The 23303-nt window shown below is 42.2% G+C and overlaps 1 protein-coding gene across 3 annotated transcripts in view; it reads right to left on the bottom strand.

Moving 5' to 3' along the window:
• The window catches only part of LOC124160085 (heparan-alpha-glucosaminide N-acetyltransferase), a 76917-nt gene that overhangs the window by 13070 nt on the left and 40544 nt on the right, over positions 1-23303 (bottom strand). For all 3 annotated transcript variants that reach the window (XM_046535805.1, XM_046535804.1, XM_046535803.1), the window contains exons 8-12: positions 20392-20565; positions 19126-19265; positions 14258-14427; positions 1202-1388; positions 198-310 (exon numbers count right to left, since the gene is read on the bottom strand). In XM_046535805.1, coding sequence (XP_046391761.1) covers positions 198-310; positions 1202-1388; positions 14258-14427; positions 19126-19265; positions 20392-20565 — 784 coding nt within the window. The remainder of the gene's footprint in view (positions 1-197; positions 311-1201; positions 1389-14257; positions 14428-19125; positions 19266-20391; positions 20566-23303) is intronic.

Genomic DNA, 23303 nt, shown 5'->3' with positions numbered 1-23303 from the left:
AAGATTGAATTCTGACAGGTATGCAGTAGATAGTAGAAATAATAATTTTGAAAAGTAGAAACATAGTTTAATTTAAAAAACCTTAACTCGTGATAATTGAAGAGTTATTCCCAAGGAGCTAATTTGGCCATAATCCAGAGATCACATGCGCACGATGTCACTATTTCAAGAGTCTAAAGTGGGAAGAAGAGACTCACCTGGATAGAAGAAGGGGGCCCCACTCCACCAGCCCTTGATGTCGACGAGCACGTAGCAGGCGGACAAAAGGAAGAAGGCAAAGCACGACGTCACCATGACAAAAGAGAGCGACCTGCAAGACAGACAAAACAGTGAATGAACAAAGACAAAGACTCATGCTCACACTCGCAAATATAATACCACAACCCAACACTCAACAACATAAAAAGTTTACATGAATGCACTGTAAAACCTCTCAATGCTGGTTCAAGAAATAAAATATGGCAGCTTGGAGGGTTGGCTGCTTAATGAAGTGTTTAGGGAGGTGCTACAGAATAATAATGTGTATTTATTAAATAAAGGCTTCATTATATTTTTAACAACCATTGTTAACACACTCGGTCAAAAATTATGTATTTATAATAATTAGCTAATGAATTTAGTTTTTATTGGTTACATTTCTTTGTAATATACATAAATATTTTCCATACAACGTTCCCTGATTTTTTTTATAATGAAGTTTATCTGGGTCCTTCCACCCTTAAATTTATCCCCAACTCCCAGGCAATAATCCTTTATCACTATTTAATATGATACTTTTTCCTCCCTCAATGACGGCACAACTATGGAAAAAAATGTGAACATTCTTCAGGGCATTTATACATTATTTTCTTTATGCAATTCAGTTAACACCTAGACTAAATATAAATCTGCCTGCCCACAAGAAACCCCTCACTTGTTTGTCATGTTCTTTCATGCTTTTTTTCATCAGCGTAGATTTCCATTATTTAGTAAGAATTTCTTCAAATAATAATTTTGAATATTTTCAAATCAAACCAAAACGTAAAGGATATATCTAGAGAATTTCCCTTCTTCTGCAAATTCAAGAATAAAGTCAGGAATTATTTTATAGGTGCATATAAATCCAGGGCCACCCAGCATACATGCTCGAGTGGAGATGAATGCTTAGCAGAGGGACCGGGGAAGCATTCAGCAAAATCCAAAACAAGGAATGCTCGCTCACCAGAGGTTCTTGTTGAGTGGGATGAATCCGTCATCCTTGGATGCGAGGCAGAGGACAGCGCCCACAATTCCCGTCAGTGCAGACCATGAGAGCCAGCGGACAAGGCGACCTCTGTGACTACTGTGGAAGAGCAGAACTGCGCCTGCCTGTACACCCAGGAACACCTGGAACACACTCAGCAAACACCCTGCGCAACAACAACACAAGGATTTATGCACATACAGGGACAACTGTACCATTCTCAGAGTGCAATAACCCTTGTACACTCACTTTATGATATGAATCCATTTCAGAGGCCGATCGACAACCTAATCCCAACGTACATACTACATACCTGTGCTGAATGTGTCGCATCGTTCATGAACAAACAATCAGTCCCAAGAGCATCATCACATTCTACCATGCATGTTAAAAAATGTCTTGGCAATACATTCCAATAAAAAATGTCCAGGCAATTAATTCAAAGTTAGAAAAACAAATACCTCAGAAACAAAAACTTAGAAGTAAAATATCGGAGAATGTTGCTTAAGCCATTGCCAGGTGAGCTTGTAAATGAACACGCGAAAAGAAGGGGAACCATAAAAAAATCCCCAAAGAGTTAGGGCAAAATATTAGACAAGACTATCAAGACTAAAAAAATAGATGAACCGAAGGTATCTAAAAGTACAGAGAACCCAAAGAGCATTGAAATTTGAAAAAGGAGTGCAAACTGTGGATACAAGAATAATAGATTTACCAGATATGTCCGCAAAAATTGTGGAAAGTGAAGGTATTTGTCTCGAGCATGCACATTTCTTATGCAGTTCGTACTTGCATAATAATGTTCATTGCCTATAATGTTATTTCTATCCTAATATTAACACTGTGCAGTGCTTTTATGAATCACTAAATCAATAACAAGTAATGGTAATCTATTTTATATCCCACCCATTATGAAGTAATAATTAAATATATTATCAGACGTAAATGGACTTGATTTTAATGAAAGTTAGAGTACTGTAAGGGTGTCGCTCGCCGTCTCGTGCCAGCTCGGTTCCGCTCTCGGTGTAATGGAAGAATCGCAGAGTCACGTTCGAGTGATGGGTCCAGTATCTGAAACTCATAACACGTTGCAACCTCTTGCGTGGGATCCATCCTCGTGCATGACTCTGACACCCTACTCCGATTAACAACTTACTCTCGCGTGGGAATTGGTCTCCGCGTATTCCTCCAACACTTTATGCCGTAACACGTTGCAGTATCTTGGCGTGGGAAGGCGTATGATGTGCATGATCTTGCGGCCTTTTCCAGCCAATAGGAGGACGCCGAGAGGGTCACGGGACGGACGCGACACGGAAGGAAGCCTCTTGGGGGGAATAGACACGGGGAGTCTTACGCGGTATCTCGAAGGGGGAGTTTGTAACTGTGCTCTGAATTAAACGTGTGGAACCAGACTTGTCATCTCATTCTGCCTTCTACGAACCTGGCCCTTCCCATAAGTTTAGTGCTTACATTTGGTGTTGAGAAGTGGGATCTCCCGAAGGGCAGTAGTACCAGACGTGAAAAGGTGAGTGACAATGTCGAATCGTGTTAGTCTATCGGGTCGAGAAATGGAGCTCCAACAGGCCGTGGATGAGCTTTGTGCGCAGCTACGGGCCCTCAAAGAAGAAAACGCCAGTTATAGAGCCCGTACAACTGATGTGGCTGGGACAGGGGAAAACTCGAGGAAGTCCTACTCGATGTTATCGGCAATAGACAGTTTTTCGGGAGCCACGGGTGAAAACATTGAAGCGTTCCTCTCGCAAGTAGAACAGGTGGGAAGGCTGGGAGGGTGGGATGATGAAGACAGGCTAAGCGCGGTCACACTTCGCGCGCGCGGTGGGGCCGCGGATCTCCTGAGGGCGAAGGCAAGAGCGGGGGATGCCTTGACCTACCCCGAAGCAAAGAAGGTGCTGTTGGAGAGGTACCAGGGGGTGAAGAATAGGAGATTCTACAGGGAGATGTTGGCGAACATACAAATGGGCCCGGCGGAGCAGATAGAGGAGTTCGCGGATCGTATCCGCGAAATAAATAGTCATACATGGAAGGAAGAGGAAGATTCCGCCGCAGCGGCAGCTCGTCGTGCGGAGGCTGATGAGAGAGCTTTAGACGCCTTCCTAAATGGCCTTCCTGGTAGGGTGGGGGAGTACACGCGCCTCTCCATGCCAGAGACTTTCGACGCTGCTATATCCGCAGCCGTGCGCGTGCGGGAAGCTGAGCGGAGGATCCGACCGGTGAAGGAGGGGCGAGAGGAGAGGAGCGTTTTCGCGGTCCGTGATGGAGCTTGTCACGCGTGTGGCCGCCTTGGGCATTTTGCAAGGGACTGTAAACAGCGGGGCAGAATGCAGTGTTTTAACTGCGGGAAGGAAGGACACTGGGCTAAAAGCTGTCGGGCGCGAGGGCGAAGTAGTTTCAGCCAGCGTTCTGAGATGCCGTTAAACGGCTCCGGGGCCGAGTAAGTCGCCCGCAACGGCCCCAATTAAGGATCGTACTTCCATGTGTGCACCGCGAGGGGAATGTGAAAGATTTGGCGGTGACTGTGACGTGTGGAGGCATGCGGCGACGAATGTTGGTTGATACAGGGGCGCAAGTGAGCCTTTTAACTAAAAAGTGCTGTGGGGACCGAACACCGAAGAGGTCTCAGTTCAGGATAAAAGGACTGAATGGAGGGCTTATTTGGAACTTCGGAGAAGTGGTAGTACCGCTAGTTGTAGGTAATAAAGTGTATAACCTAAAGGCTCAGGTTGTAGATAATTTGGGGGGCCATGAGGGAATTTTAGGAATAGACTTCCTCCGCGAAATTGGAGCGATAATTGACGTGAGTAGAGGTGAACTGACAATTGACGGACGCGTAATTTGTCTAACCGAAAGTGGAAGTAAAGAGCACGCGGAGACCCCACCGCGGCCGAGGGAGGTTGGCGAAGCGACCACATCCGCGATGACGGACGGCGAACCGCAGGGAGCGTGCCCGGCCGTTATGGAGATAAGGACGGAGGGCGTGGCTGACCGAGCGTGGATAAGCGGAGCCGCGGACATCACGGAGGAGAGACCGAGGGACGCAACGACGAGGTCCACGGCGAAGGAGCTGGGAGATGCGGGGAGGAAATGGCGCCGCCCACGGGTGAATATGCCGGTACGCCTTGTGTCGGCAGAGATGATCCCAGCTCGGAGCGTCCGTCTCGTGACTCTTCCCCTTGGTAGCGGCTGGAGAGAGGGCCATGAGTGCATGGTGGAGTCAGCGCTGGAATTGGACGATTGCTGGGTGGCCAGGTGTGTTTGTAAGGTGGATGAGGAAGGGGGTGCTAAGATCCAAGTAAGTAACTTTGGAATGATAGATGTAACTTTGAGTAAGGGTACAGTGATCGAAATAGTGAGTGAATTGGAGGATGATGTGAATAATGGGTGGGACAAAAGTGGAGTGCGAGGGACCGGGATTGACAGAGACGCGCATATTTCCGTGTGCAAGGCGGGTGAGGATGATTTTAAGGACGAGATCGCAAGGAAGTTGTCTCATCTAGACGCGGAGGAACAATCGATATTGCAGCCTTTAATCGGAAGGTATAGCCAATTGTTCTTGCCATCGGGCACACCCCCAGCCACACATTTGGTAGAACACCACATTCCCACTGGTGATGCTCGGCCCATTTACAGAAGACCCTACCGAACCCCTCATCATTTGAAGCCATTGATAGACAATTTTGTGAAGGAACAATTGGAGGGGGGAATAATAGTGCCAAGTCATAGCCCCTGGGCCTCGCCCGTTGTGATTGTTCCGAAAAAATCTGAGGACGGAGAGCCGAAGTACCGGTTTTGCATAGATTTTCGCGCGTTAAATGCGATAACAAAACCCGACGTATACCCCTTACCCAACATTACTGAAACACTAGACTATTTGGGGGGATGCAGATATTTCACTACACTTGATTTAACTGCGGGTTACCACCAAATCCCGATGGCTTCCGACTCGCGTGAGAAAACCGCCTTCATCGTGCATAATGGGCTGTATGAATACCTCCGAATGCCCTTCGGTCTTAGAAACGCCCCTAGCGTTTTCCAACGGTTTATGGATGGAGTTTTTAGGGGGATGGCTCCCACGGAATGCCTGGTGTATCTCGATGATGTCATCGTCTTTAGCGGCTCCATAAAGGAACACGCTTCGCGCTTAGAAGGAGTATTCGAGAGGCTAGAAAAGGCAGGGTTGTCCCTAAAACTATCTAAATGACACTTTGCCTCATCACAAGTGAACTATTTGGGACACATAATTAGTGCAGAAGGTATTCTCCCGGACCCTAGCAAGATTTCAGCGGTAAAGGAATTCCCTACTCCGAAAAATGTGAAGGAGATACAATCCTTTTTGGGCCTCACGAATTATTACCGTCGGTTCATCGAAAACTATGCAGTTATAGCCCGACCCCTTACGTCGCTATTGAAAAAGGGTAGCGCATTCGTTTGGACTCCCGAGTGCGATCAAGCAGTGGAAGATTTAAAAACAGCTCTTACGAGTAGTCCCGTATTGGTATACCCAGATTTTTCCTTGCCATTGATATTGTGGGCCCCCTTCCAAGGACAAATGATGGGAATCGTTATATTTTGTCTATCCTAGACCATTTTACGAGATACTTGGTAATGGTGCCGTTGCCCGACCAATCGGCTGAAACCGTATCCGTTGCACTGGTAAAACAATGGATTTTAAAATTTGGGGTGCCGGAATTATTGCTTACGGATCAGGGGACTAACTTTATGTCTGATCTGTTCCGACAGATTTGTAGGCTACTGAATGTAAAACAGCTAAGGACATCCCCGTTTCACCCAGAGTGCAATGGCCGAGTTGAGAGAGTGCATCGGACAATCGCAAAGATCCTTAGCCATTACGTGAACGTACGAAACGATGACTGGGGGAAGCATCTCGAGTTTGCCGTTTGCTCGTATAACACCTCAAACCACAGGACCACGGGGTTCACCCCGCATGAGTTGGTGTTTGGACAACAGATGGCATCACCTTTCAATTGTTTAGGGGCAAGTAGCCCAGGGAAGGAACACCCTAGTGTGACAGGTCTACGAGAGAGGTTGAAGGGAATGTGGAAACAATGCGCCCGAAATGATCGCTTAGCGGTAAAGAAAAGGAGGGAAACAGTGAACGGAAGGGGTAAGGTGAGGGAGTATAAGGAAGGCGGCTACGTGTTCTTAAGTGATCCTTGTTTGAAAGTGGGGCAAGTAAAAAAGTTTCATAGACCGTGGAAGGGCCCGTATCGCGTGTTGAAGGTAACTTCGAAGTGCAATATACTGTTGGAACTTCCATTTCGAACCCTTATTGTACACACAAGTCGTGTTAAGCCTTATCATGGCCCTATTCCCCCTCCTAATACAGGGAATATTGCTGATAGACCCCGTGGACGGCCACGAAAATTTCTTCCAGGTGACATTTCTTCGCGAGAGCCGACATCAGCTGTAAACACCCCCCTTCACTGGGAGGACGAGTGGGTGGAGAACCGAGGGGATCAGCTGGTGACGCAAGGCGCTGGAGGAGGAGAAGGCGGCGCGGAGAGAGGGGAAGTCGTGGCCATAGAGGGAGAAGAGGTGCCCGCCCCCCCCCTGTGGTCCTCAATCCCCTCCGCCCCCTGCCCCTCATCAAGACGACACCGCTCCCCCATTGGAGGCGGAAGGAGTCGTCCCCACTGACCCCCCACCCCTTCCCCGTCGTTATCTTCACAGATTACGACCCAGAAGAGGACGTCGCGAATCACCGCCCTACGTGATCCCCCCTCCCGCACCCTCTCACCGCTATTATCTACGCCCGCGGGAGGCGCTGACAAGATGGGAGGAGGAAGAAGAGGATATGGTGGACCCCTAAACATTTTGGGTTGGATAAATTTTGGAGGCCAAGTCCTGAAAACAGTATTCGGTACACTAGATGAACAGGATCTCCATAGAATTGAGGAGAAAATCTCTAAATTAGAGGTAGACGGTGAGGGAATTCGGGGAGAGCTACAAAACCAAATTATAATCTTGGCAGGGTTAGAGGAGAGGGTGTTTGCTGCATAAACTTTATAAATTGCGTAACTATGTATTTTATGGACAGTACATTTTGTGGGTAGTATTTTAATAGTTATATGTATCTCAATGTGTGGGCTGAATTTTGTGGATGGAATATTGGGTGTGTTTATTGGTCTACCTATCTATTTCTATCATATATCGGTTCTGCAGAAAGAGTGATTATTACCATAGTGTTTAATGCAAATATGAACTTGAAGTGTTTTTTTTTTGTTGGAATTTTCAATGGAACATGAACTTTTTAATTCTTATATTGTAATAGTCATATGTATCTAAATTTTGTGGGCTGAATTCATTTGGATGAATCGCTGAATATAAAAAATAATTCCTTATTATTCAGCGATTCACTTTTGGGGGGAAGTGATGTAAGGGTGTCGCTCGCCGTCTCGTGCCAGCTCGGTTCCGCTCTCGGTGTAATGGAAGAATCGCAGAGTCACGTTCGAGTGATGGGTCCAGTATCTGAAACTCATAACACGTTGCAACCTCTTGCGTGGGATCCATCCTCGTGCATGACTCTGACACCCTACTCCGATTAACAACTTACTCTCGCGTGGGAATTGGTCTCCGCGTATTCCTCCAACACTTTATGCCGTAACACGTTGCAGTATCTTGGCGTGGGAAGGCGTATGATGTGCATGATCTTGCGGCCTTTTCCAGCCAATAGGAGGACGCCGAGAGGGTCACGGGACGGACGCGACACGGAAGGAAGCCTCTTGGGGGGAATAGACACGGGGAGTCTTACGCGGTATCTCGAAGGGGGAGTTTGTAACTGTGCTCTGAATTAAACGTGTGGAACCAGACTTGTCATCTCATTCTGCCTTCTACGAACCTGGCCCTTCCCATAAGTTTAGTGCTTACAGTACTATCAATTTGATTTAAACCAAAAAAAAGAAGAAAAATAATCGAATTTCATAAGTTGAGTCCTCAAAAAGAAAATAGAGCCTGACAGGCTCAGCACGAGTACTCGCGTTCCATAAAGGGGCAAAGGGAGTCCAGCAGGGTTAAAGGCAGATAACGTATTTTTAGCGTGAACATTCGCTGGTGACAAATTCCAATTTCATCGAAGTCTATTTTCAGGGGAATGAGAGACACAATTTCACGGAGAAGTCTGCTCAGCTGAATCACGCAGGTACCTACCAGAGTGAGCTTGCCTGCCTCGCACTTGAACGTATTTCGCACTGCTCACCAGAATGATGACGCAATCGAAATCCTTAGCTGTTGTGCCTTCCTTTTCCCCATCATCCCCCTCAAACTCTCCTTTCCTTTCCTTCTTTGCACTTACTCTGGCACTCGTGCCAAAATTCACTTAAAGTCCATCTCCACTTCCTCATTTTATCATCTCTGAAAATTTACGGCATAAATATTTACCAGACGTAATCTGCAAGACTGCAATGGAGAAGAGTGATTGTGAGCATCAGGAATTACTCTAAATACCTATATAATCATCACTTTAAAAGGTTTTAGCACATAAATGGCGACTGAAAATATTTCCTCAATCATGTGCACATGATTGCTACAAATTTAGCTGAAGACACACAATTTTGCGAGGTAAATTTCATTGTAAATCGTAAAAAAATTAACAATTCTAATCAGTGGCCAAAACAAAAAAAAACTTTTATTTTCAGCAGTTTGATGCATCACTTTGATTTTCAATTGCTTTAAAAACCAATTGTGTTAAAATAAAAAAATTCATGACATAAATTGCTGTTAAATTACTTTTGGCAATATTTGAGGGTAAAATAAAATATCTATATAAATGTGGACAACAAAATCAAGGCATGGAAAACATACTCCAATGAATGCACACTTCACATTGGACAGTATCTCTTCTTTAATTAAATTTGAAATCTCAGCAGCTCTTTTTGATGCATTATATATCAGCATTAACATCTCCGGTTGTACCCCTAGGTCTCCCTCCTCTCTGATTTTTAATGCCTCATTACCCTCCCTGTTGCGTTTCTCCCATTAGTACACGGTATTTTTATTCATCCTTCGCTATGTTTCCGCTACTGATAAGCCTGCCTCCAACAAGCTGAATACTTTTCCCCCTTTTGCCTGCTGACAAAGGCATCCCAAATCAAGATAGGAGCGTATCCTTCTCGATTCAAAGAAAAACCCCGCTGACTCCACTCCTTGCTGACATATATATGGACAACTACGAAGAATGTGTTTTCAATTCTAATAGCACCCTTGTGAAAAATGTTTTTCGGTGGTATCGATACATCGATGACATTTTCTGTGTGTGGACCGGCTCACTAAGACAGTTAGACAACTTCGTGTCATTTTTAAATTCTTTGGACAAAAACATCAAAATCACTAGTGAAGTTGAATGTGAAGGAAGGTTGAATTACTTAGATTTAACCATTCAAAATGTAAACCAAAAATGTGAATTCTCGATTTTCAGAAAAAATTGGTACAACGACCAAATAATACACCGCAATTCACGACACCACTTCTCTCACAAACTATCAGCAATACATTGTATGCTTCACAGACTATGTATGATTCCATTGTCGAATTACAACAGGATGAAGGAGCTATACACAATCAAACTAATTGCATCCAATAATGGGTACTCCGAAGTTCTAATTGACAAACTGTACCACCAAAAACAAAAACGACTCGCACTCAACCTTATTTACACAGATAGAGGGAAAGATGATGACACCAAATGGCGTAGAATCCCCTATCTCGGTCGTATATCCAACAAAACTGGAAAATTACTACCTAAATATCAAGTGAAGGCTGCCTTCTACAGTAGAAATACACTGGGCAAACTGTTGGGCAGTGCCAAGGACAAAATTAGCGCCGGTGAACACAGCGGAGTATATAAACTCCGTTGCAATGACTGCAATTCCTGTTACATTGGAAAAACTGGATGGAATTTCAACATCCGGGCCAAGGAACATCGTTCATGTTTTATTAACAGCAAAGAAACCTCACACTTTGCCAAACACCTCTTGGATTCCGACCACACAAGCGATTTCGAACCGATTATCCTACATAAAGAAAACAACGGCCCAAGGCTTGACGCACTCGAGCAGTTGGAAATTTTAGTGGGCCAAACCTCACCCAACATAACATTAGTTAACGAGCAGTTGTATTCTCACCATTCACCACTTTTCATGTTTTTTCTGAGAAACCATTACGGATGACACTCACCACTCCATAACACCCCTCCCCGTATTTCGTCATCATACACCAACCCTCGGCTACCCCGTGCAGTGACCCATCAGCGACATACTTCCCAAACCTACCTTCCCTTCCCTTACCCCCCTCCACCAAATAATACACCGCAATTCACGACACCACTTCTCTCACAAACTATCAGCAATACATTGTATGCTTCACAGATTATTATTGATTCCATTGTCGAATTACAACAGGATGAAGGAGCTAAACACAATCAAACTAATTGCATCCAATAATGGGTACTCCGAATGTCCCCCCTTTCTCCACCTCCACTCTACCAGCCCTCTAACGCCTTCAAGGGTATAAATTCTATGTACTGATACTTGTAATTGCCAGATGATGATACGCTGTATCGAAACCGGTCGCAATATATTTTATTTTGTGAAACAGCTAAGTCTTTTCTTAACCTTTGTGCATCTGTAGGGATACTTTTTTCCCCAATACATAGTACTATTATTTAATAATCCCCCCCAAGACCCCCTTGCTGTGCCACTGATTTAAGGCATCATAAATATAATTGTTCTGCAAAATGAGACACAACAAGGTTGATCTGCCTTTAAAAAAACTGTGATGTTTTCAATTATAAAAGACATACACTTTGTAGTCAGCCTTAGTGTTATGATTTTGTAAAGAACATAATTATGCAAAGGTGAAAATGATTGCCATGGCAGGGGTGTGAAACTCAAATCAATAGTACTATACAGAATATAATCCCAGATAATTTGAAAATATATTAATAAGCCACATGCAATTTACATTGGAAATATTGAAATAATGAAAATTATATGATTATGTTTTCCCTGGTGAGGAAATACAGTAGAAGCCCTGAAGAATGAGTGCTCATAATCCCTCGGAAATTACTCTCTACACCGAGTGCTTCTTGTGTCCAAAGATGTTGGATAAACCCACAGAAGTCTCAAAATTGTTCGTATTTTCAGTTTTTCTTTTGTTTCTGCAGTATTTAATGAAGTTAAAGAGCTAAAGAGTCTTTATCAGGCACAATCTAGTTGAGTATTAACATATTTAAAGAAAGAAATGGGGAATTTTCGATTTTATAAAATATGTATTGATTCCCCCAGTTTCGCTGATTTTATTCCCATTCTTGTATTTTTGATTGACGAAGAAAGCCGTAATAACAGCATACTTATAAGTCGGAATTGATACGTTTGGTACGCGGTGGAAGTTTTTGGATAATTTTGTGAATACATCTTAATAATAATAATGGTTTACTTTGTCTGAAGATCTAACGAGAGAAGATATAAGACACCTAATGAAAAAATACAATAGATTAAAAAATGATTGTATTCCGACATTCTATCATGGTGACAATATCGGTTTTTTCGAGTTTTTGAATGTTTAACCAGTACATTAGTCAGTTGAGAAAATTGGCCAAAAGATTCACTGAAATACGGCATGATTCAGTGGTCGAAGATATATCTCGCAAAGACATTTCTACCCATTGGAAATCTATTCAGCTTTCATCTTTAACATCACACTGTTTATGGTCAATCCTGCAGACCCTTGTGGAAAAACCACTTGAGTAGTGCAGATTTCATTGGCAGATGTTCCGCTTGACCCAAATATTTTTGGCAGCTAAGTGTTCTTAGTTTGTTCACTACTGCACGAATTGTTTCTTTCTTTAATGTTGTGAACTACATAAGTGACAAGACACCAAACCACCTCCCGATTTCAGTCTTTGAAGTCCAGCTACTTTTGCACTCCTCTATAATTTTAATTTTGGTATTAAGGCCCAAATATTTATGTTTCCTGAACATGATGCACCCGCGCAAACTACCTGACACTACTATAGCCTGAGAATGAGTTCACTCCAGCCCTCCAAGCGAGTACTATCCACCCCTTACCCACACCCCTACCATGTGATTGTCGTGTGATAGGGTGCATCCAGTTGACGGGATGGTAGAAGTTTTTCAATCGCTCTCTTCTGCTGAATGCTGAGGCCCCACCAGCCCTCTGCCTTGGATCGTGCTCGAAGGACTGGGCACATTGAGTTCACCCCTCTATACAGTCTGGCCGCCGAGAATTGTCCAATGACAGCTAGAACCCGCATCTAAGTTAAGCCATTTGTTTAAAAAAATTTAAGGTATAGCCCAGAAGTGCGTCACAGTTTTGCTGATACATATGAAGTGAAAATTTCAATCATACAGAATTTTGGAGAGTATGAAGAGGATATAATGATGATTCAGTACGATTGGTCGCTAAGAAGAGGATTTCTGCTATCAGCAGTCTAATTATGCCTTTACAAAATTTTTTACGATTGTTTACTCAGCAGTGCTGAGTTCTCGCTCACTAACCTGAGGTTGATTGTTATTGTACCATCTTGGTAATAACTGTGATTTTCCTATAAGGAAATAGCTGACAATATCTTGATCAAACTACATTCCTACGCATAATTGAAGTATCGAAATATACATCCCCGGATAGCATGCAACGGCAGGTAATGTTGCTCTAGCTTTCCATAAGTTGAAAGTCAATGTAAAGGGCACTGGTATCACTATGCCAATGTTGCACTTTCAACTTCCATACCTCACACTGGAAAAGATGGAGGGGGTTTCACTACGATGTAAGTTTCTATGCTTAAAGGCCTGGTTACACGGTACATTAACACGCACAAGTTAATGTGCGTTTGCGTGAATGATTTTGGTGGACTGGAACAGAACATGTATGAATGCATGAACCATTCACACAAGTTGGGTGCATTTTGGCGTTCATTCTCACTTTCATACATTTAGAAATTAACCTGTATGTGTTAATGTATAATGTAACCAGACCTTAAGACGTAGCCTATTATGTTATTATAGCGATGAAGCCAGCCATAAAGGATGGGGGGGGGGGTGGAACTAACTCCCTCTCCCACAGTTATCTTCCTTCCATTCCCCTCCCACTGATAACTGGCCCTAACAAAAGGAGAACGTAAAATGGGAGCGTGCGGAGAGTACTCAAGGCCGTAAATCATTTAATGCATGGACGTAACTGGCTATAGGTGTTGTAGATCTGACAAACATCTTGCACTTTTAGTTTAATAAACAGATAATACAAAGCATAATAGCTAATAGCAGAGAATCGCCCTCGAGAAATACGTTGTAATACTGAGCGTATATAGAGGAAGGAACTTTTTGACCTCTCTAAATCAGATTCATTTTACATGCAAAACATAGGATGTTTGGCGGTACAAAGACTGTCACTTGCCAAACCCCATTGTCGAAAAATGCCGTGCTCGCTAAATTGGGCTTCCACTGTAATGGGTATTCTTCCCCGGCTGTGCACCACGTGAAGCATTGGCTTCATCTCCATCAACAACCTCATATACTGATCCTGACATTCAAATCAACAACAATGCATGAAATGACACGGTGAAGAAGGAAGGGTTGTTTGTTCATTGGCAGAAAAATTTATACTTGGTAAAGGTGTTAACGGAAATACTTTAAGATAAATGATATTGTATGACACCAATCTTGAGTTATGCATCAGAAAATCATTAGCAGTAATGAAGCCAATCATCTGGCACAGAGTCCATAAAAAACTCCACACCTAAATATATATACATTGAAAATTACTTCGGCTTTGCTGTGAAAATTTAAGCACGACACAGGTATTCTCAATTCTGTTTGCTATGCCCCATAAATCCCCGAAATACTCACAATACCATGTCTCTTTGTTCAAGCTGAGATTTCAAATATTTCAGAGAGCATAAGTGAAATGGGCCAATGACATAGGAATCACTAAGGATATAATTGACTGCTGATTGATTGATGTACATAATTGACTACTACTCACCCAATATTCCCTCTGGATCAAATGGTCCTGCATGATATACGTGGTTGGAGGTGGGGTTCTGGTAGATGTGATTCACTCCGAGAACAACACGGTCAATGTAACCTGTGGCTCCACCGGCACACCCCTTGAACTGACCTCCAAGCTCAATGCCGCCCGGGCCCAAGTAGCCACTGCAACAATCAACGCACAATGCGTCCATATCAACGCCATTCTCCACTTAAACCCATCTTCTCACTAACACTTCCAGACCCCTTCAGACATTCTGACTTTTTTCATTTTCTAGCACTGTGACCTGAAACTGAACTGGTGCATCAGCTCAGCTTTGATAAAAATATTGGCACACTGAAGTAGCGGTTCTGAGCTGGTTCCCTGGGGGGATTATTCCACACCATGGCACCAAAGTAATGGTTCTGAATTGTCATGGTGTAGAGTATTGTTAAATTAAATATGAATTTAAAGGGTGTAGCCGGTTAAGATGGTGAAAAGTGCCCCCTGATGTTTTGAAAAATGAAAAATATACACTTAAAGTGCCTCCAAAATTATGTGCTTCCTCAAAGTTTCAGGCCTTGAGATTTGGAAATAACCCAAAAAAATTGAAACACAACAAGAAGTTTTTCAACCATATCTCCAGTTTTTATTTTTGTACAATCGTTTTCTTATTTTAAAGTGCATATACCTACTATTACGTTCTACCATCCTGATTTTTTTTCAAAATTATTTGACCGAAAACTAAACTTTTGCATAAGTTTGAAATTTTTAATATTAAATTTCAAATTTTAGGAATAAATAGACAGGCCGACAAAAAATATATATTGTTACCCCAATCTTAAAGTATAATCCTATTTTTTTCAGATTTTTTAACATTTGTAGAACACAGTCAAAAACAAGAATAACTGCTTTGAACCTTTTGCCTATATGTATTCCAGGAGGATATTTGATTTGATTGTTGAGAGCAATGATTGTTGATCAGTTTCTAGAGCTGCTAGACCCTTTGTTCAAAAAATATATAATGCAATTTGAATAGGTAAATATTTGTTTTAAGGCACACTCTTTTATTTTCTACTTGCAGACAGGCTTGCTTAGGAAGGATAGTACCCAGAGATGGGAGAAACTTGGAATTCGTAGTCACACGTCATGGTATTAAGGCAAAGGAACTAAGCAGCTATGATGATAGTATATGTACATATGTAGCAGCTATTGGGGTTTCATTTTGTGTCGGCTACCAACAAGGTTGCCAAGTGTGATAAGGCGCTATTCATTTTTTTCTTGCGTGTTCGTCAGTTGTCGTGTTGTGATGTAATGTGGGTGGCTGATAAAGTTGTTTGCTGACCGTTTATTGTGCGTTTTATTGCCCACACCAACGCTACACTGCCAGTCAGCCAACAACAGCAAATGATGGAAAAGGCAATTTTGGTACACAGCTCACAAAATCAGCTTACACACCACTCCACAACATGGTCATGTGCGTCGATATGTTCCGATCAAAAATGTCATGTGAACGCAAGAGGATTAACAATTAAGCATAGAATCCTTTGAATTATTTTTTCCATTTGAGGAGCACGTTGAGAGGTGTGCATACCCATCAGGATGTCCAACCACAGAAGACGAAAGGACGTAACATAAAAAGGCCACTATACACTGTGAATGGACATGTGCATGATCATGCAAATGAAATCATTCGCCATGTATAGCGGAAAAATTCGTGAATTAACCGTCATGTACATGATCATTCACTGAAATTAGAACATGTTCTATATATTTTGCTCCCACGATCCTGTGAATGACCATGAGATCATTCAGCATGATTATTCACCGTTTATAGCAGCTTTAACAAATGACAATGAGAAAATAACGCAAAAGACGCACCTTACACGACCACAAGTAGCACTACATGGTTCGGGAGCATGAGCGATGCACCTACGTAATAACTTTGGTCGCAATACGTGCAGCTGTATGGAAATTCATAGCGGACAGACAAACAGACATCCTCTTTTAAATGCATAGATATAATAAATAATACTTTCAAAGCAAAAAAATTTAAACATTCAGGGGAGTTGTCCTAAGATACACAGTGTTAAGTAATAAATAATGCTATTATAGCAATGGGAAAAATGAAAATAAAATACAGAATTTATCTTTGGAGTGGTGTACACCTGAGGAAATTAATGGCCTTTCTTCAATTAATTTTAATGAAATTCAATAAGATCTTATATTTTAAAAATAAGTACTCAAAAAAATTGTTCATTGGATTTAGGGAGGGAGAGGGTTGCAACTCCCTCTCTTGGCACGACATTGAATGTCACCATGACATTCCACACATCGAACGACAGCCAGCAGAGATTCCAAAAAAATACCTTTAATATATCAACCCACTCCCCAGAATTTTAAATTAAGTTGTTGCAAAGAAGGCTTACGCACAAAATACCACAAAAAAACAGTAGAAAAGAACAGGTGCACAGCCGACGAAAACAGTGCTTTTGTGAACCGCGTAGCTGTTCAAGAGTTCCTACACTGCCCAGCCCTAACTATGAAATTTTGTGGGTGTCTTCAGATGAATCAAAGTCAGTCGTCCCCAACATAGATATCAAAACAACCAGATTGCACGACTAGCCAATTCTGTAATACGTTCCCTGCAGAGCTAAACCTCTCTTCTCTGGTTCAGACTGTGTCGGAACCCACTCGGAGGTTATGCCTATGCTCACCACCTAACCACTGCCAATGAGGTAGCACTGCATTCTTCAGCCTTCCACCAATGGGCATGAGGGTAACATGGGGCAACCTCTGTTTGGACCCACTGTCGCTACGCACAGCACAAGACGCCTTCCCAGCACCATGTCTCCAGAATGTGGTATGTGCACGCCACTATTGCCATAACTTGGCGCTGCTAATTTCGGAACAATCTGTTGCCGACTGGGCATAAGACTGCAGCCGGACTGTCGCTGAATGGAGCCACCTGCAACACTTCCACGGCTCCATTCCCATTGCTTTCAACTCACGTTGTCAAACCTCATTCTGAAGTGTTGAGATCATGCAACAAACCAAATGCGTGTGATGAATACAAAATAACAAGCATACGTGTTTGCCCAGGTAGAAGCTAGTCGGCTGACATGCAGATGCTTGGCCATTTTACGTCCAGCGAGTGCGGTGGATCATATTCCGCCCTTGTGTGAAGAGATTTTCATCCTGGGTGGGCAACGCTTAGCCTCCAGTCACACCACTTGGATTGCCACGAATACATACATAGAACAGACACATCCGGTTTTATGTCCCTAACTTCCCATCGTGCTAAATGGAGATAGTCACAAAATGAAGAAAGATATTAAATTTCCCGTTGCGTGGGGCAGAAGTGTGGAGTGCCTCACTGGTGGGTCATGCAGCAGCAAGCACATCACAGGACTTGTAACTGAGCCGTTGATTGTATAGAGTGCACTGCACCGTGAGTGCATGCCTTGGGCTATGGGGGGCACATGGCTCCACTTGGGATTGCTTGTCTGAAGGAGTTTAACGTCCTGTCTTTGTCCTCAAACTGTTTGCCTTCTCAGGATATCTGCCAGAATATATGTATGTATCTCCATTACAAGGAGTTTGCACGTGAAAAAAATAAAATGTAAGAGAAGTAAAGTAATGTGTCACACTTTCTTCTCTTACGTATTACCTATACATGCTCCCAAAATATGTATTATTTGTCTTTCCTTTTTCCTCTTATTAATTATTATTTTTCTTTTTATTCAGATTTATCTTTCCTTCATTGCAAACTTAGAAGGGTAAAAACACACACATGGAACAACATGCAACAGCCGGAACAAATAGCAACAATTCTTCTCTGGAGTGCAAAAGTTTTCATGTGTGCACACAAGATTGTGAAGTTGACAATGTCAGAAAAGTAATTACTAAGTGTAAATGAAATTGCTTCACTTCTCCATACCTTGATAACTATTTTAACCACAGAGGTCTCACCCAGAGAATCCAAATATCAGCAAGTATTACATTTCACTGAATGATCAAATCCAAATTCACTGTGAAAGATGAGATTTTACCTGGCATTTGAAATGAATGCTTTTGTGTAATAAGGGTCCAATAGGGGGGGCCTTAAAATGACTTGTGGTTTTCAGGATCAAATCTGCCCTATACAGAAAAATTCATCGAAAGAATTTGGTAGATTAAATGGGATGATAAGTAACAAGGAAAATTAAATCTTCCCCTCCCAGTCATTCACTAATTCATTTAAAATAAGAAAACAAGAAAGTTGTTTCCGCTGCCAACTCCTCATGAGTTGATTTTTGCACAATCCTCATGAGTTGCTGATGTGTGTACGTACAGAGTTTTGGCTCATTTACTAGTTCAGGGTAAAATTTTAGGGAATCAAACGCTCACAACAGTGTAAGCAACAATTAACAATGCAAGGCCCACGTACAAGACAAAGGAGTACCTGAGAAGCAGTGACAAGCTTGGTATGAGTTTGTGACATCATTAACATACCTGCAAAAGGGTTAAGGCCTGTCAATTTCTAACCATGAATATCCCAAGACGTACCGGTAAAGATTTCTAAGGTTTCACACTGCTTACGGTTCTCCGCATCACCGTTCAATGTTTCAATGAGCAAGTAACCCATTACCCTGAGAGGAGAGATTCAGGAATCCAAATAATATGTAAAGCCAATGCATGAACGGAATGCATTGAATTCCTGAATCCCTGACGTTGATGGGAGAGTCACTCATCGAAACATTGGCAGGTGATAAGGAGAACCTTACCCAATGTGGAACCCAGGAAATTTTCAGAGAGTGAATGTTCAATTGAATGACAAATATGTAATTGAGGCTCAACGCCACTAGAATACCGTTGTGCTATTGTATATGTATCACACTCACCGAGGGCATCCAGGGACAGGCAGCAGGAATGTGATAAGGCAGTGAGCAGCCAAAACGACAAGCATCACAGCCCACTGGAACTTTAACGACGTCACGTCAACCACAGCATCCCAAAAGTCCTGCTTTACCATCTCCCCTTCCTTCGGAGAAAGGCAAAGAGGTTGCACTCAGTACGCAAGATACACACTCTCCAATTCAAACAAGGAAAACTCAAGCTCTTCCCCAACATCAAGGGAAAGGCCTTGTGTGCAACAAGCACTATTGTTAACGGCTGCTTTTACCAATTGACGCTCCTGTCACTATGAGATGACTTGATGTTATGCCTCGAGGCATACCATTAAGTCTTCTCATTGATTAAAAGGATCTCCTAAGGATCCTTCCCTGAATGGAATGGTATGTGGCAAGCAAAACTATTTATTAACTAGGAATGGTCGGATCAGATACCTCCAATCCAAATATCCTAAGTTTTCCTTGCCATGAGTTGCAAAATCAAATTAATGACAACTAAGCTACAAATATGGAACTTTCGTTTAAAAGGCTATCCAATCCAATTTCACAGGTTAATACATAGTCAGTTGATATTTAATGTGTGAGGACTCTGAATTCCATTTCCTCAGTCATAACATTTCTAACCAAAGAGAAGAGAAGCTATTGTGAGGAGATAAACCTTTTCCTCTCCTTCCACTGAGCCAGCGACTAAAATATGTATATGCACTTGTATCAAATGAGGGATTGCTATGAAAAATATTCACCATATTCTACTTTTGAAACAGCCGATTTAGACCAGATACCCAAGATAAATATTTCACTAAATATGAGTAGCTATGCAGCAAAGTCCATGATTTAACTCTTGAATTCACCCACTTGCGAACAAAATGCTCTTTGCCTCAAACGCTATTTCTATCATCCTTGATGTGACTCTTGGTACTCCTTCCTTAGTCTGTCCAGCAACAAGAAAACGATAACATGTTTCCGATTAACACCTTCTTAAGATTAACCATCCACCATGACTACAGAGTGGTCAATTTTTGCTAAGAGGTACATCATATGTACCTAGTGAAGATGGCCTCAAGAAAAGTCCACCCTGCATTTAACAACCTCCACATTCAAATTCCCTTAAGGCTTTACCTATAGAAATTATAATCTTGGCTGCCAATGAACAGCTCCTATGGGTCAGTGAAAGGTGGCAGAAGCTCCACCGACCCTGAACCTTTGAAGTACATAACACCTTCACAAATATGCCGTTCAAATAATCCACTTCCTTACCTTCTTAGCTGTCTGGTATTTATTTTTTGGGGCTAGAATGATGGCAAATGTTGTCACAACAAAGTAGGTCACTCCGAATCTCTGGAGCACACCAAATATTCGGATGGCTCCAAAGTCAGCACCTCTTCCAGCAGTGTTCAACATGAGTCCCAAGCCAAACAGAATCACAGCCCTCTGGAAAAAGAAGACACATGCCACGCCCATCATCACATGAAAATGCACACCTACTCTTTTACACAAGCATTCATTTGGGTCATTCCAGCCAAACATGATCAGAAAACTGGCAAAATTAACTCTTGAGGTACCTAATCTATTTTGACCAAATTTGGCAAATTGCTTTCATTTGATTACAAAACAAAAAATCTGAAATTTCTTCGTAACCCATGGGATGGTTCATAAGTTATAAATAAACATCTTTTCTGGGCATTTTTGCACATATTTTGTTTCACTTCCACCAAAGTTTCCGTTTGTGTGCCAGAGGCTTCCTCAGATGTTATGTGATTGTTGAGGTTACGGGATCGTATGGTTCTACAAGAGTTTACAACACATTCCAATGTTATTAAACTAAATGTTAATTAAAGCATCTTTGCATTAGATATCTTAACTCCAAATATAAGTAATATAGAAAAGTATGCAATGGCTCAATTTAAAGATCTTACGAATTTAAGTATACCGGGACTAGCCACGGTGATAACTTTTACGGGAGTCACCCGCAATGCACAATTGTGCGAAAAATCCACAGAGAAAAAAATCATTCGCCTTGACCGGGATTCGAACCCGGATCCCTCGATTTCCGGCCGAGTGCTTTAGCCAGTTAAGCTACCGAGGCGTCATTCATTTTCCACAAATTTCCACAGGGATGAATGACGCCTCGGTAGCTTAACTGGCTAAAGCACTCGGCCGGAAATTGAGGAATCCGGGTTCGAATCCCGGTCAAAGCGAATGATTTTTTCTCTGTGGATTTTTCGCACATTAAAGATCTTAGACTGAGAAAGAAAATTTGTGGATTATTTTATGAAATTTAAACAATGTTCTCAAGAATATGTCTGATTCACATTTTTAAATCAATTTTTAGCAACCCAGCTACCCCTTCAATTTTCCAATAAGTAGTACATAGGAGATAAAAAATTTGGTGGGGGTAATATTGAATTCGTGAAAGAAAATGATTTTTGAGTGAAATGATAATGCTGGCCCACTGCCACTGTGGCACCCAGCTTTCATGCCAAACCTGCAGAAGCCACTTCTCCACATCTCTTCCCCCTTTCTACTTATTTTCAGCAATTTTAACTGTAACGTGACCCTATGATTCCCTTGACCCATATCCATGCCATTTTCGCCTCCCAGGAGAGGGACTTAGCAGCCAGAGATTGGTGACAACAACAGTGGAGACGGCCATGGTCACAACGGCATCCCAGCCCACAGGTAAATGCACAGACCCCACTTCCATGCGTACTGCTTCTCTCAACCCATCCCATTTTTATCACACTCTTCATTCCTCATGCTCTGAGAGACATTTTCACAGGAAATAGCCGCTTATTTAACCACAAATCTCATCCTATTGCTTCGTCTTCTCACGAGTTTTTGCTCATTTTCTGGACATGTGAATGACTTCTTCAAACTTCTTCCTCCTAAATTTTACACCCATGGCATCACTACCCTCACGAGTATGAACCCTGCTGCAGACGGTTTAGTAGTTTAGAGAAAAATGAGAGAAGCAGACGTGTAATAGCAGACGAGAGAAGCAGACGAAAGAAATACATATGTGACATGCAGCAGACTGCAGGGGCTATATGGGCTGTCATTCCTACTTGATGAGGCTGACTCCAGATCAGGCAGAATGGGGAAAGAAATAGACCATTGCAAACTTACAAGCGGATTGATGAGCAGAAGACTGAGAATGTAAATAAAATATAACTAAAACATTACTGGTCTATGTGCACACATAAGGCAGGTCAAGAGTGGTTAATTAGATTAGAAATAAAAATTGCAAATCATAAAAGCATTACATGCAAAGCATACACACTATCACAAACTAGGGCACATAATGAACATAAATGTACATATATTACCAATTTTATTATTATTAAAAGTATTCAGTCAAAATACAACACCAGTTATGAATGTAACAAAACATGATGAATCATCTAGCAACTCGTTGTACCTGCTTCCTTGTACTGAATCTGAACTGACCAATATTGTTAACAAATTGCCAAATAAAAATAGTCATGGATTAGATGGTATCCCCGGGAGAGTTGTAAAAAGATCTATCCTTGTCATTAAGGATCTAGTCCTATTCCTCATTAATGAATCTTTAAGGCTGGGAGTTTTCCCTGACTCTCTGAAGACTGCCAAAGTTGTTCCTCTCTACAAAGGCAAAGGAAGCAAACAGGACATGAATTCATACCGTCCGATTTCCTTGTTAAACCAGCTCAGTAAAATTTTTGAGAAGGTCTTTTACAACCGTCTGGTATCATACCTTGAGTCATTTAGTCTCTTGTCCCCTTCTCAGAATGGGTTCAGAAAATCTAAATCCACATCCACAGCCACCAAATGAAGTGGTGACCCACATACTTTCAAATCTGGACAAAAGAACGGAGACTCTGGGTCTTTTCTTTGACTTTTCTAAAGCCTTTGATCTTGTCAATCACCAACTACTCCTACTAAAACTGGGTTTTTATGGTATACGAGGTACTCCTTATAAGTGGATTGAATCGTATCTGAGTGGACGTCACCAACATGTTGTATTATACAAAAATGGCACTCAGTTTATCTCTCCTGGTAAAGAAGTCCTACTAGGTGTGCCACAGGGCTCTGTCTTGGGTCCTGTTCTGTTTTTGCTGTATATAAATGATCTACCAGGTACTCTTAAATCTGTCACATGTGTCAAACCTATACTCTATGCTGACAATACT

The sequence above is a fragment of the Ischnura elegans genome, chromosome 6, assembly GCF_921293095.1.
Source record: "Ischnura elegans chromosome 6, ioIscEleg1.1, whole genome shotgun sequence".
Taxonomy (NCBI): Eukaryota; Metazoa; Arthropoda; class Insecta; order Odonata; family Coenagrionidae; genus Ischnura; species Ischnura elegans.
This window is presented reverse-complemented; position numbering and strand designations above follow the sequence as displayed.